This window comes from Quercus lobata, chromosome 9, assembly GCF_001633185.2.
Source record: "Quercus lobata isolate SW786 chromosome 9, ValleyOak3.0 Primary Assembly, whole genome shotgun sequence".
NCBI classification, from domain to species: domain Eukaryota; kingdom Viridiplantae; phylum Streptophyta; class Magnoliopsida; order Fagales; family Fagaceae; genus Quercus; species Quercus lobata.
The window spans coordinates 41,104,709-41,119,606 of NC_044912.1; the positions used below are offsets into that span (position 1 = coordinate 41,104,709).

Sequence of the window (14,898 nt, forward strand, 5' to 3'; positions counted from 1 at the left end):
GAATAGTGTGCCTTATGAAAAAAAAAATCCCTTAATTTGTGATTATGGGAAACATGGATTGTATATTAAAGAATTCTAAATTTGTTGAACAATTTAGGAATGATATGAGGGATGTGAGTGCAAGCGCCCACGATGAGGGAGTATGTCTTGGTTGAGTGGACCAGGTGAAAGGTGAAAAATGGAGCTGCCACCTAGATTAAGTCTAGAAACCATAAATATAGTGCCCTTCATAAAAGGACTGATTTTACCAGAGCACATGTTCGGGATTTAGGTATGGGGATGAAAAGATGTTAGACACCCAACTCCATGCAACTCGTGGGTCGGCGTCCACTTATTGTGTTCAACATCCTAATTCTATTAATGAGTCTCCTAATACACATCCTATACCCACACACAGAGTAAAATTTATCCTACCATGCATCTAGCATACAACCTAGCATTCGTTTATCATCGTATGACATACATTATCCTTAACATTCATCTAACATCTCATATCATTGTCACATGCTATCATCCGTATTACATGCTCACATGGTAGCAAGCATCTCATTATCCAAAGGCAGCAAACATTCATTGCATTAATCAATCATGCTTATCAAGTTCGTTAAGCACATCATGTTCATTATGTTCATCATCAAGCGGGCATGTATAATCATTTTATAATGTATGACTTACCTCACTATATCACAACACCTCAACATCTATGCATCAATGCATGACCATATTCAAATGCATGTTCATGTATTCATCCAAGCATTCAAGAACATATAAACTATAATTTCTAATCTAATGAATCAAAGCATGTAAAACATATTAAACTACTACATACTGAACTAAATAAACTTAAACTAAACTATACAAAACCTAAACATGCATAAAAGCTAATTAAAAAAAAAAAAATCAAAGAACAAACAAATCTAGGTTTTTGGTTTGAACATGTGTGCGCATGTAGAAGCATGCATATGTATCCCTACCCAAAAACACACAGTAGGCAGCATAGAAACTACATCTATTCTACTCCTGGCATGCTCCTAATTATACAACAATAAACCTACACTACATAGAAGATTATCAAAGCAATCAAAATAGGAAATGAAAACAATAAAATGAAAGAGATTAGGTTAGACCCTTACCTTAAACACAAGAGCTCTTGGAGCATTGATTTTAACCACTCCCCTCAGTCAATCTATCAAGACAAAAACCAAAAGGTTAGTAAGCTTAACTAGAAGGCTTAAACTTGAAATAGATCTCAACCAAGAAACTTTAGTTTATGATGCTTTTTGAAGTAAAAATTTTCTTGCGAATCACTTTTTTGGAGTAGATTTTGTGTGTTTTAGGAACAGGGAAACTTGAAACCTTTTAATAGTGTTCAGAGAGAAGGGGAAGGGCTTTTACCATGCGATATGGAATTAGCTCTGTTGCATTTTCCATAAAAAAAATAAAAAATAATAAAAAAAACTTTCCTTACATAGCTTTAATGCGTATGCATGCTCAAGGCTACATACGCATGACTTAAGTATATGCATACACATGCTCAAGGCTGCGTACTCATACTTGAGGTTGCATACTTATGCTTAGGGTTTATGTAAAATTTTTCTCTCCCAAAAAATCCTTCAACTAAAGAGTTCCTTTGGCTAGGCCTAGATCAGTCCTAGACCCATCTAGTGATATCATTATTGGAAAACGGGGGCTCAAGTCGTAAGGGGTACAAATGAGGTGTCTACAAGGGCCAAACAAACTTGAATGCATGACCTTTGGATGGTGTGACGTATTTTTTTTTTAATTTATTACATGATATTATCTCATTTATGAGGTATAAAAAAATAAATGAAAATAAAACTTCTTGATACAAATCATCACTGGGTGACTATTGTCGAGGAAAATTTTGAAATTGCCAAAAAATAGGTAAATTTAGCCTAAAACTCCTCTTAGGTTCTTTATAATATGATTAAATTGAGAGAGTGAAGCCCAAAATTCCAATATTCAGCTAGTGGTGCATTACAAGAGGGAAATCAAGGAGCTAAACAACAAAGGGTTGAAAAATATACACAATACATTAAGTTTGAAATTATTTTTCATATACAACAAGAAGGAGATTTGATAGCCGTGGTAAGGAAAAGGGTGAAGACTCTTTAATGTCATTATGTTCACCCCAAGACCTCATAATGTTGTAACTCTTTAGTTGCTGAATATGGGCTTTTAACTTGAAGTTAGGATTTCATGGGTAGAACAAGATGCTTGAAATTTGGTTTTGTTAGATTTGATAGGAGGGCCTTATTGCAGCTTTAGGCATCCTCAAGGATTGGTCTATGGATAATAAGTGAAGTTATTGGTCCCCATGTTGTTAAACAAGTGGAAAGATTTAGATTTTACCGTTATATTAGGATCTGACTCCTAATATAACAAAACAACCTACATTTCATGATTAGGTTTATAATCCTCTCAAGATTAAGAGTTTATAAAAATAGAAGTCATGAGATTAATTATACGTATGGTAGTTGTTAATAGAATAAGAAATCTCATAGCTATCCAGCTCTATGTGTCTTACACATTTAAGACAGACCAACATATCAACTAGAAGTCTCTACTTTCATGACTAAGATAAATCATCTTAGCTGAGTCTTCGCAGATAAAAAACTCAATTTCATCACCTCTATGAACTATGATTCTGAGTTTACAAGGAAGTTTGATTTTGATTTTCTGCATACAAATCATATCTCCATGCCTAAATCACACACTATGCATCTCATGGACTTATAAAATTATGTTCAAATATTCATGTTAATGTAATAGGTAATGTCATACAATAGGATTTTAAGGCATTAGTACCCCAAATAATGTCATGTGGCAACCTAATAATGTCATGTGGCTCAGAGGCACAACATCACAATGTGGGGCTCGATGAGGACACAAGAATTTAAATGGGGAAGATTGTGATACCCCAAATTTTGTGGATGTGATTAGATTGGATTGTATGAGTATGTGTTGTGTTGTAGGTGTGGGTTGAGTCCAGCAGTGGGTGTTTATTAGGTGGATCTTGGGTATATAAGTGATTACGAGGAGTGTCAAATGTAACTAGACTAGTCATTTTGGAATATAGTGCAAATATGGCTAGCGTAAATGTGGGTCATTACAAATGAAATCCCCAAAATGTTTGTGAGGTTTACAATGGAGTCACCACTTGTTTTAATAGGGACAATAATAAACTAAAATTGAAAATAATACTTCTCTTTATTGATGAATTGAAATTGTACATCTCATGAAAATAACCAAAAAATTACATGGCTTTAGTTTTAGATACAATCTAAGAAAAGTATATGGCTTTGTTTCTTAATTACAATCTAGAGATTGAAAAGTACAAAGAAAAGTATAATCTACTAACCCTTAATCTAAGTTCAGAGACTAGGTTACAAGATGGAAAGGTTTTAGACACCCACCCTGCCTGGTTAAAACAGTCTTCTAGACTTTGGTGACAATTCTCACATCATTGAATAACAGTTATAGCATCCAATCATGTGTAATTAAAACAAGCACTCATGATAGGCATGGTGAAAACCCTATTCTAAGCTTGCAAACATGGAGTAAAATGATTGAAATTAAAACATAGTGAATATGGGTGTCTAAGGTGATAAACCCTAATCTAAGAGCATTGTGAACATGTTATTTGAATTAAAAAATCCTAGAAACATGTTAAATAAGTATTATACCTAAGTTATGTCCTCTATCTATCTATCTATATATATATATATATATATATGTATGTGGGAGGTAGTTTATAACCAGAAGACATTGTTAGATGCAATGCACAAACATATATGTAATATCTCAGTGTTTCGTATATAGTTTTCAATTGTACATATTGAAAGTACCCCCCCCCCCCCTTTGGCATTTAGCATCAAAATCTCTCTCTCTCTCTCTCTCTCTCTCTCTCTCTCATGACTATACACATCACACTATGCTTGGAAGCATATGAATATTTGAACAAACAAACAATCGAAAGGTGTCATAAAGCCAGAAACCTATAATGAGAACGATTGAAGGCAAAGGTGACCAAAAGACTGTTTAGCAATCCACCCCACATTGTTTAAGGACAGGGCCGGTTTGCTTAGGCAGGAAAGGATCAATTCGAACCCAAACCAGTGAGAAAATTGATGCAAGAAGTACGGACCAAAGGACTACTATGGTAGGAGTCCTGTTTTGCCTTCCCATCAAACCTTTGAGGAAAGGATAAAGATGAACAATGACCCAGAAGGCAAAAAATAGCTTCCCAAATAATGGACCCCATGAGCCATAGCCATTGTTAATAGCATCTGAAATTCCAGCCACGACTCCCACCATGTTAATGATTATAAGAGTGGTTGGTATAATTAGAAGGGTGGTCCACTTGAAGAGGTAGAGCTCCCCAAAATCATCATCATCAGCTTGCTTTGATGTCACGGTGAAGTTGGTGTCAACTCCAGCAAGGACCTTGAGGAGGCCTTGGAATACAGCAAAAAGGTGAGCTGACACTCCACCAATCACCCAGAATTGCTCGTTACGCCACCAGTCCTCAATGCTAACGCCGCTCCATCTGAGCTCAAGCACACCAGTGAAAATGATGGACAGGAAAAGAGCCAAGAACCATACGCTAGCAAGATTGGTCAGCTGCAGATCAAATAATAAGAATCTGATTAGAGCTTCTGTGGCTAAAATGTTTTGCATCAGAATTGGTATATGTTAGTGTGCAACTTTTTTTAATGACATCCAATATGGGGGGAATAAATTCCAAAGGCCTATTTCAGTGTTCCAGTTTAACTAACAGCATATTTAATCCGTAGAAGATACTTTTCTTCGATGTCTAGATTCACCCATTCGAATATTTCTTCTAACATTGTCCACAAAAAAATTGAAGGCCAAGCAGTTTTTTTATGGATCAAGGTGATTGATTAGCATATTGCTTGTTATGCTCAAAATGCCTAGAAATCATTCCTTCATAATTGTCATTGCTGAAACAAATTTTAGCATGCTTACCGTGGGAATGATGAATTTTCCAGTAAGAAGACAGACAGCTGGAATGGTGCAGTATGCAAGTAGAGGAATGGAAGTGAATGGGTAAACAATGGTGTTAGTGTAAGCCAGCCTTTCTAGCCATTTCAACTTTCCTCCATAAGCATACCATAGTGGGCAATGGCGACTAAGGAAAATTTCGACAGAGCCAAGAGCCCATCGAAGAACTTGGTGTAAACGATCTGATAGATTTATTGGAGCTGATCCCTTGAATGCAGGTCTCTTTGGCATGCAGTACACTGATTTCCATCCTCTGCAGTGCATTTTGAAGCCTGTCAAAATATCTTCTGTGACCGAACCATATATCCACCCAATCTGTAATAGGAAAATTCGTCATTGTGTGTAATCAATCTTACAAGCCATATAGTTGTTTTTAATCATGCTATTAATTTCAAATTTCTGGTTTTACCAACCTTACTATTTGTTAAACCAAATACCATAATGCTGAAATTCTAGAAAATTGTCCAAATTCTTTTGGCACTTCTCTGGTATATTTGGGTCGTTAAAAATAGAAAGGGTAAATTGAGGGGAGGTAAATTTATTAGGAACCTTTGAATCCAAATATAGGGGATTTAGGAGCTACTCACCTCTTTGCCCCATTCAGTTTTCTCTTCATACCCACAACTGATAACATGAATGGCCTCCTTAACAAGTGACGCCTGATTAGTCCCTTCAGGAAGGCCGCCATTTTCCATAAGAGTGGAAGCAATAAAAACTGGTGATTGTCCAAACCTTTTCTCAAAGTTCTTTTGAGACATGAGTGATGATTTCTCCAACTCATCATAGCCTTCAAGCCCTTCTTCAATCTCTTCAAGATCAAACATAGATCCAGACCCTTTCCTCACATAGCTCTTCCCTCCCATTTTCTTCTTCTTGGTGTAGAGTCCCCCAAGCAGGCTTCTTTCACCTTTCTTCTTTGACTTCTTCCTTGAACCAGAACAACAGCAGCAGCACCATGAAGGCAAGCAGTCACATGTCATCTTTGGCCGCTTCTCAGATGCTGGAGGATCATAGCCGTACAATGCCTGCCTGTTGAAGACACATCCAGTGCCAACATATACCGGGCCTTGAATGCCATCTAGGCCTTTCATGTTGATCTGTAACCACATAACATTGAAAGCATTAGTCTGAGTCATTTGCACAAATTTTGATGCAGATTAGTAATGATAATCAATTTTGAGATGACAAAATCTTTATAATTTGTATTACTTACATCGAAGAACACAATATTGCGATTGGCGTATCTATCATGACGATCAATACCATCGAATCTTTGAGGAAACTGGACATAACATAGTTTCTTTCCCAGTTGGGGATCCATCAAGAAGCACATGGCTTCCCTTACAGCCTTGCTATTGTTGATGTAGTGATCACAATCCAGATTCAACATGAAAGGTGCATTGGTAAGCACTGCAGAAACTCGAACCTATTGATAATTTTTGGGGAGCCAAGTTATAAAATTTAGTAGTTATCCCAATTGGACTCAGTTTAAAATTGTTTGAATTTCAAGATATACTCACCAGAGCATTCATGGCACCAGCTTTCTTGTGGTGTTGATAGCCAGGACGTTTCTCACGGGAAACATACACTAGCCGTGGTAACTCCTTACCTTCCACATCTAGTGCACCCTCACTTCCAAGATATACCTGCAAAGAAAGTAGCATTTCCACAAGCATTTTTAACAGCAACTCAACCCAAAATCCAGACAGACGCTAAGAGTCAATTAGGACTTAAAGAGTCACATATGATAACATATAGTTCATCTGATAAAAACAGAGTAGGGAGGGTGGAAAACCTGAAGCATGCCGGGATGATCACGAGTGTTGTTCCCAGGCCATGGGGTACCATCCTGCATCACCCATCCTTCTTCTGGTTTCTTTGTAGCCTTTGACACCAATGCATTAATCCTTACTTTGAACTCTTCATACTCTCTCTGCAATACATCACAAGCATTCACTTAGGCCTCATTTGGTTGTTGGGGAACTGTTGAAAAAATTTTATACAGAGAAATATTTGTTTTTGATCTGTTTGCTTACTTTCATGGCTCTGCGATCCTTTACAAAAGTGGGCAGAACCTTATCTTTCAAGTAGTCAATCTTCTGATTGAAGTAGAACTCAGGGGCCCTGGGCTCAATGCTATACTTCTTGCAAAATGGAACCCATCTTCTTGCAAACTCAGCAGTTTCTGCTAGTGAATCGAAAAGTAGCATGGATGCACCATCATCTGATACATAGCAGCTCACTTTATCGACAGGGTAATCGACAGCCAAGATGGAAAGAACTGTGTTTGCTGTTATGATTGGTGGTTCCTTGAGGGGGTCAACAGTACTGACATAGAAATCAACTGGGGCTAATTTGTTTGGTTCTCCCTCACGCTCAAACCTCAAGGACAGGCGGTCTAAGTATGTTTCCCGGGTGATGGGGAACCATTTAGGGAATTGATCAAGTATCCAAGAGAAGGCAAACCATATCTCGCAAATTACTGAGATGAGCCATAAGGGATAAGCATCATATGCTGGAGTTAAAATTCGAAAGCGGAGAAAAAAAGCAAGAACCACAAGCCGGATGACAATGACTATGCGATATGGATTGATTTTGCTTGAGGAGATTGGAATTTTTCGCCACAATGGTTGCCTGGCTTCAGCCAAACTGTAAAAGGAAAGTGTTTTAAGTTTTTGTCGATAAAGGAAAGTGTTTAAGTTGGTGCATAGTTCCAAACAGAAAAACATTAGAAGTACTTCCAATTTTACCACAAATAAATGCTTGAAAACTTGTTGGTAATAAGTGTGATAGGTGTAACACCAACAACATAATAAAAAGATCCATGAATTACCTTTTAAGTAATATGTTCAAAAGTTGACACATTAATTTTTTCAAGTTTATACAATAAAATTTATAGTAACCATCTACTTCAAAATATAAAATTTCTCAATACAATAAGCATTTCATTGTGGGATGAGTAGAAATTGCTGTGGAGGGTAAACTAACTTAAATAGCAATAATTTTTTCTTCAAGGCAAAGGAAAACATTTGTGTTAGTTGTTCAAAAATGATTTAGCAGGTTATTGTGTGCATAGCATGATTGGAGAGGTTAAAAAAATGGAATGGCTAGCATATTTTTAAGATATGGTGTCTTAGAATTGAAGGCCAACAAAATTGAGGAGAAAACATAAACCACTTACAGGTACTCGTCATCATCTCCTTGATCATTATTTCCATCATCTTTGCTTACTAAACCTTTCTTTTCTTGCCTAACTTTCCACTTCTCTACTCTCTCTTTCCATTCTGCGCTAGTGTAGGCCTCCCTATCACCTTCAAAATCCTTTCCAGTAACTATGCCCCATCCAAAAAACATAGATCAATCAATAAATAGAAGAAACAAATTAATCCCTTGAAAATGAAAAACTGAAACATGTTGAAAGATCACCTACCACTTCCAGCAAACGAACCAGTAGGATGCCACTGCGGATGATTATAGTCCCCATTTTCCTGCAAAATTCATCACTTTGACCTTAAGAGTCCTTCCCTACCGTTTGAGTTCACTCTTATTTTTGAATGTATGATGAAAATGGACCATAAATGACTTAATTTCTTAATTTTTTTTATCTTTGAGATCTATTTTAAAGAGAAAGAAACTTGGTTGTTGAGCCATTAAAGCCCGCGTATATAATTTGTTAGCCAATATTACTCATTTCTTTTCTTTTTTCATTGTGTTATAGTTAAAAGGTAAAATTTAGGTACAATATTGTAGTTTGGTTTCTCCCAATTGAATTCAATAATATTGTTGTATTAACCAATAAACCGCGTGATTGATTTTAATTGTTCTTGAAAAGAATAAAATTATTTTTTCTTTATTTGTTGAATTCAATTGAGGAATCCAAGTAACTGTACCTATGTATTACCAGTTTAAATAGATAATTGATGTATTGAAAGGTTTTAAATATTAGAGGGGAAAACACCAGCTTTTGGCCTATCTTCTGCAGCATGGAAAATAGCTACAGATCATCACATTGGCCCAACTTATAGGCTCTCTATTTCAAAGACAACTATAAATCTTATTTATCCCACAACATGAATTAGTATATAGCTTGAAATTTATATGAAATTACCGAATGGTTAATGGCGTGGTGCTTATCCGAGTCATCAGGGCGACTCTTAATCTGAAATTCATCATCAGAATCATCTGCATCAAAGTTTTCCTCGTCTCCAGCAACTCTAGGACATCCTGGAGAGAGAAAACCAGTAAACATTATGTAATGAATCCCATTCTCATTGAAAACATGATGTTTATATAAAAACGAGACTAAATTAGAGCATGATAAGCTAACCCTTTTGACGCTTATAGCGAGTGTTGCACTGAGGACAGCACTGGTTCCCTTCACTTCTTTCATAGTCATAACAAGGACGACAAACCGGGAATCCACACAGATGACACGCCACAAACAACGTACCATCTTCCTTGTATCCAATCTCGTCACCACAAACTCGACAAACTTTTGACACGGACTGACGAGTTGGAGGCCGTTGCTGCCATATAAAAGTGAATTGTTACACTGTTTCCTAACAGCTAAAACTTTTAAGAGTAACTTTAACACAAAAGAGAGTTTTAGAGGAGATACCTCGTCACCATGCAAAACATTGACTTCATTTCGGGTGTTAGAACCAGTAACTAAGCCACCAGCCATGGTGTTGGAAGCCATGGCAAGCAAAATGAAAGAGAGTAATGAGAGCGAGTGAGAAGAGAGGAGGGGAATGAGGTATTATAAAAGCTATTGGGTGCAAGTACTGTTGAGTTCGAAAATAGTGTTGCTCTACCAACTGTGAGTTGGGAAGTCGTATGTTTGAGTATTAGAGACGTTAGCGAGCGATAGGTAGGAGGGCATAGTTTGGTTTGCTTGCGGTGTCAAATATGCATATGCAGCATAGCTAGCTTGGATTCAAAGGCGTTTAAGGCTGACGCTAAGCTAACCTCTTCTGACACAAACCAACAACTGTATACTATTTTATATATATGCACACCTTGCATGTGTCACCAACCCCATTTCACATTATGGCCTAGCTTCAACATTTTTATTTTTTTTTTGAGGGACGGCCTAGCTTCAACTTGAAAAAACAAAAACAAAAAAATGATTCCGTAAATAATATGAAAAAAAATACAGTATGAATTGATATATATATATATATATATATATGTATGTATGTATGTTTATGCTTACATTAGTTATAAAATAGATGATTTTGGTTCAAATATCATGTATTTTTAGAAATAAAAAATGCCAAAAATCTTATAACTATCTTGTCATGTTTCCAACAAAGAATATTTGATAAAACACGATTTCACCTCATCAATATATTCATCGTCAGTGCGATGGACGACCTTGAGATCCTATATGACAGAAAACATTGAGTAGATAATGACACTGGTTTGGGGCTTATCAAGGACCCTCCGATACTTAAATTAACTTAAACTCTTTAGAAATCAGTAATCTATAAATTTGTGTGTTTATTGTGAATCACTTACCTAGCTTTATATAGCCTTTGTGCAAGTAAATATCCAATATGTTGGCATTTCCTTACATTGCACCTAAGCAGGAGGATTAATGGCTCAATAATGATCACTTAATCCCAACCCTTTAATATTCGTAACGGCCATTGAATGCACAGAATTGGATGGCTGTTACGACTGTGCGTTCATTCATCATTTGGTCATTAAATGCTATCTAGGATTAATACGTTTACACTCGTCCATACTTTTATTCGTCATTGGTTTGGACGGTTTGCAATATGAACTAGCATTTTATCGCTACCCGTCATATATATATATATATATATATATAATTTTTGAAATATTTGTAGTTACATTTTCAATAAAGCAAAGTGTTTGCTTTTGCATCTAAGGAAGAGCGTGTAGATCTTGCGAAATTAGACCTAGATGATAAACTGCCAAAAATTAGAGGATTAAAAGTCTATGGAAGTATTTTTTAGACTTGTAAAAGAACTATTTAACTCGAACCGGCCTGAGAATAGGGCGGGTCAAGTTGAGTCGACATGTTTCTTGCGCCAAAAAAAAAAAAAAAAATCGTTTTCTTATTTCAGTCTGGTTTTGTTTGTTTCACAAGTTTAGACTATCAAATATTTCATTCTCTAAATTCTCACTTTCTTCACCTCTTCACCCTTCTCAATTTTCTTTTTTATCTAAATCTGGTGAAGGCTAATCTCCCTTCATCAACACCGTGCACAATTCATTCACCTCATCAGTCTCATACTCTCGCTTAGCAGCCGTAAATTTGTCAATCCCTAATCAACCTTCAAAATATCGTTGCATTTAGCATTGACTATGGAGGTATTTTTTTTCATTCAAAGCACCCATCAGATCTGTTTGGGATCCGCTTATTTTGCTAAAACTGAAAACTTTTTGCTAAAAGTACTATAGATAAAAGTAAAAATTAGCTAAAATAGTATAATAAGAGCCATGAATAGTATCAAAAAGTGCAGTTGGACACATAAATAGTAGAAAAATAAACTGAATAGTAAAATAAGCTGGCATTTTAAGCTGGAGTCAAACGCACACTTTATGTGTTTGTTTCCACTCATACCTTATTTTTCTTTTATATATATATATGTAAGGACACGATTTGTAACGACCCGTAACAGTGTTGGATTCGTATGTAAAAAGGCTTAAACAATATCATTTGTAGAGCGTGGGTTTGAAAGGCTAGGCCTTGGTCACAAGACAGTGGTTTTCCGTGGTGGTCATACATAGTTAAATCGTGTTCGCCTTGGAAGTTTTTATTCAGGAGGCGGGCTGGGAGGCTCTGGTTTTTGGCCATTTTTCCCAGCCTCCTTTTTTGGCGCATTAACCTTCTCATTATATAGCCCTTCCTGGTCGATCTTAGCCCTCCACTTGTTAGTCAGGCAGGTGCTTGCTTTTGTACCTGTCCCATCAGCTGTCCCTCCTTGCTTTCTGTTAGTTGCGATGATCGAAGTCACCCTGTCCAGGAGTCTTTTCTCATTAACATGGTCAGGACGCTGGCGAGTGCATTTAATGTGGAGGGGACATATTTACCCTGAACCAGTTTTGCACCGTGCCCCCACGTGGGTCCCACTCCACTCGTATCTCCTTCAGGGAGCTTTTTGGGGGCGGCCTTCGTCGAGAAGTTGCACTTCCCCTTGAAGTCCTGGAGTGCCGAGGATAAGGTCGTCCTCAGCTGTTCCCTTTGACACCTCGGCCTTTCACCATTCGTCCTCGGCACACACCCTCCTCGGCATGGGCCCTGAACCAGTTTTGCACCGTGCCCCCACGTGGGTGCCACTCCACTCGTATCTCCTTCAGGGAGCTTTTTAGGGGCGGCCTTCGTCGAGAAGTTGCACTTCCCCTTGAAGTCCTGGAGTGCCGAGGATAAGGTCGTCATCAGCTGTTCCCTTTGACACCTCGGCCTTTCACCATTCGTCCTCGGCACACACCCTCCTCGGCATGGGCCCTGAGTCCTAATAGAGCGTGGGTCGAATCATAAGTTCCCCGGCCCCACAATATATATATATATATTTATTTATTTATTTATTTATTCCTTAACTTTTCCAACAAAAAGAAAGAAAATTTGTGCAAACAAATTAAACGGTAGCAAGAAGCCTCAATTACTTGTTTGTTTTATTTGCTTTCGACTTTTAAATCAATGCTTTCTTCAGTCATATTTATTACATAAAACCACTAAAAATCGTTATGGGAATTAACTATTAGAAAAAATTAAATATCACATTTTTTTTAATAAGAATATCTGTAGTATGTCTATAGCATTAATTATTTCTAGATAAATTACTTGGACTAAACAAATACTGTTCTACGTAACATATCCATAATCCTACCATGATTGCCTTTTTAGATAAAATTTGAAATATTGATTCTTACTCTTATAACTTTATTTAATGTTTTATATATTACAACAACGGCATCTAAGGTTGATATTTGGTCTACAACATCCGGTTTTTCATTTATTCTTTTGTGAAAATATTATACTAACAAATTAAGCACAAATTTAAGAATTTATGTATTATTATTATTATTATTATTATTTTTTTTTTTTTAGTGTTTTGGTTTCTTTGTTCTCTTGTTTGTATTAAACGGAAGACAACAAAATATATGCTCTACTTTTTTATTGCTTATTTAAATCTTTTGTATGTGAAACAAAAAAAAAAAAATACAAGCTATACTAGATTTGAGTCATTTGACCCGACCATGCCAAACAATGATAAGAGTAACGGTTATAAGTTTTGCAACCCATTTCAATTCTAACCCGACCATGCCAAACAATGATAAGAGTAACGGTTATAAGTTTTGCAACCCATTTCAATTCTAACTCGTACCCAATTAATTTGACATATATTCAAAGAAGTCGAATCTGAACTCACCTTATCTGAACCAACCGGCCAGAAGTTTGCTAGTAACAATATACTCCACCCAAATCTGATATTTCCAAAAGGTTTCTTTTTAAAATTAAAAAGAATATATGCTTCTTGAAAAGAACTGAAATTAAAAGCAAAGAAGAAAGAGAAACATCAACATCATGGGACAAGAACCTATCAACAACCATGAAAACCACAACAAAACTTCATTTTTGTGTACGTTTGGGTGACCAAAATAATCTCCAATTTTCATTAGAGAGCTCTATTTTATTTTATGTTTTTTTGGAGCCCTATAAAACATTTACATTGGGGCAAATAACTGTCCTTCGAGCAAGGAGGTGAAAATTAAACCATGGAAGCTGATATGCTCACAGCGTTGATTAATTTGATGGGTGAGAGTATATTCAAAGCCACATGGAAGAGTCCATTTTATAATGATATCCTCCTCTGCTACTCAAAAAGCTATTATATATAGTGTCATATATTGGGAGGAAATTCAACTAAGAAAGAGTACTTCTTATTACTGTAGTGTAGAGCAACTCATTATCAACGAGTTCCTTCCAGTAGGAAAGTGCTTCAACTTAGCAAGGCACCTTATCTTATTCCCTTGAAGGAGAGCACTTTCATTCGCTGAAACAGCTTAGGCCTACTGATTCCGCTTCCAATCTCACAAATCTATTAAAGCATTTTTGCAGACTCTAGTGTAAAGCAATCAGGTCATGGAGTTGGGATTAGCACACTCATATTTCAAATGGAGGCAACCCATCCACTGGAAATTTAAGCATTTTCTTTTTTTCCTTTGACAGCCTAAAAATGTTAGAGAGGTCCAAGAATATCAAATTTATTCCATTGATATTAATCGAGTATACCAAGTATCCTGTAAACAATATTTAGATCATATTTCATACGTACAATGTTTTGTTTGAAAAAATAAAACAAATCTTTCTTTCTACAAGTTATGACCAGGTTCAAAAAATTAAAATGTGAGACATTGACACATCAAAAAAATTGATAATATTTATGACCGTACTACATATACACATGATTCAAAGGTATAAAAACATAGGCATAAAAAAGAGTATATTACGGGGTCAAACCCACTAATCTAAGATCTTCATGAGATCTAATTTCAGATTACAACTCAATCAAAATCTAAAAGTAGTAAATGCTAAAAGTACTACAAATTTCACTTCAAGAAACTTAAAAACTAACGTGGCAATAAATATGATTTGTGAGCTTCAACCACATAATAAGTGAATGTTTGAATTGATAACCTGTCAATTTGTAAGTTCTATGTAATAAAATTTCTAATATCCCTAACACCAATCCATAACCACTGGATTTTAGTAATTCATACAAACTCATCTTTTTCACCATAACCACTGGATTCCATCCATTCCAGAATGAGACCAGACAGAACTACTATGATTCAGAGACCATAATGCATCATTCT

At 36.2% G+C, this 14,898-nt stretch overlaps 1 protein-coding gene across 1 annotated transcript; it reads right to left on the reverse strand.

The window, feature by feature from the left end:
* Nucleotides 1-3,816: 3,816 nt before the first annotated feature.
* LOC115959649 (cellulose synthase A catalytic subunit 4 [UDP-forming]) lies at nt 3,817-9,861 on the reverse strand. Its single transcript, XM_031078126.1, has 12 exons — nt 9,665-9,861; nt 9,374-9,572; nt 9,155-9,270; nt 8,477-8,534; nt 8,228-8,378; nt 7,083-7,695; nt 6,842-6,979; nt 6,567-6,692; nt 6,260-6,472; nt 5,634-6,143; nt 5,011-5,361; nt 3,817-4,644 (listed from the first exon to the last, which is right to left on the reverse strand). The coding sequence occupies exons 1-12, from the start codon at nt 9,743-9,745 to the stop codon at nt 4,063-4,065; spliced, it is 3,138 nt and encodes a 1,045-aa protein (XP_030933986.1). The 5' UTR covers nt 9,746-9,861; the 3' UTR covers nt 3,817-4,062.
* Between the last annotated feature and the right edge of the window lie 5,037 nt (nt 9,862-14,898).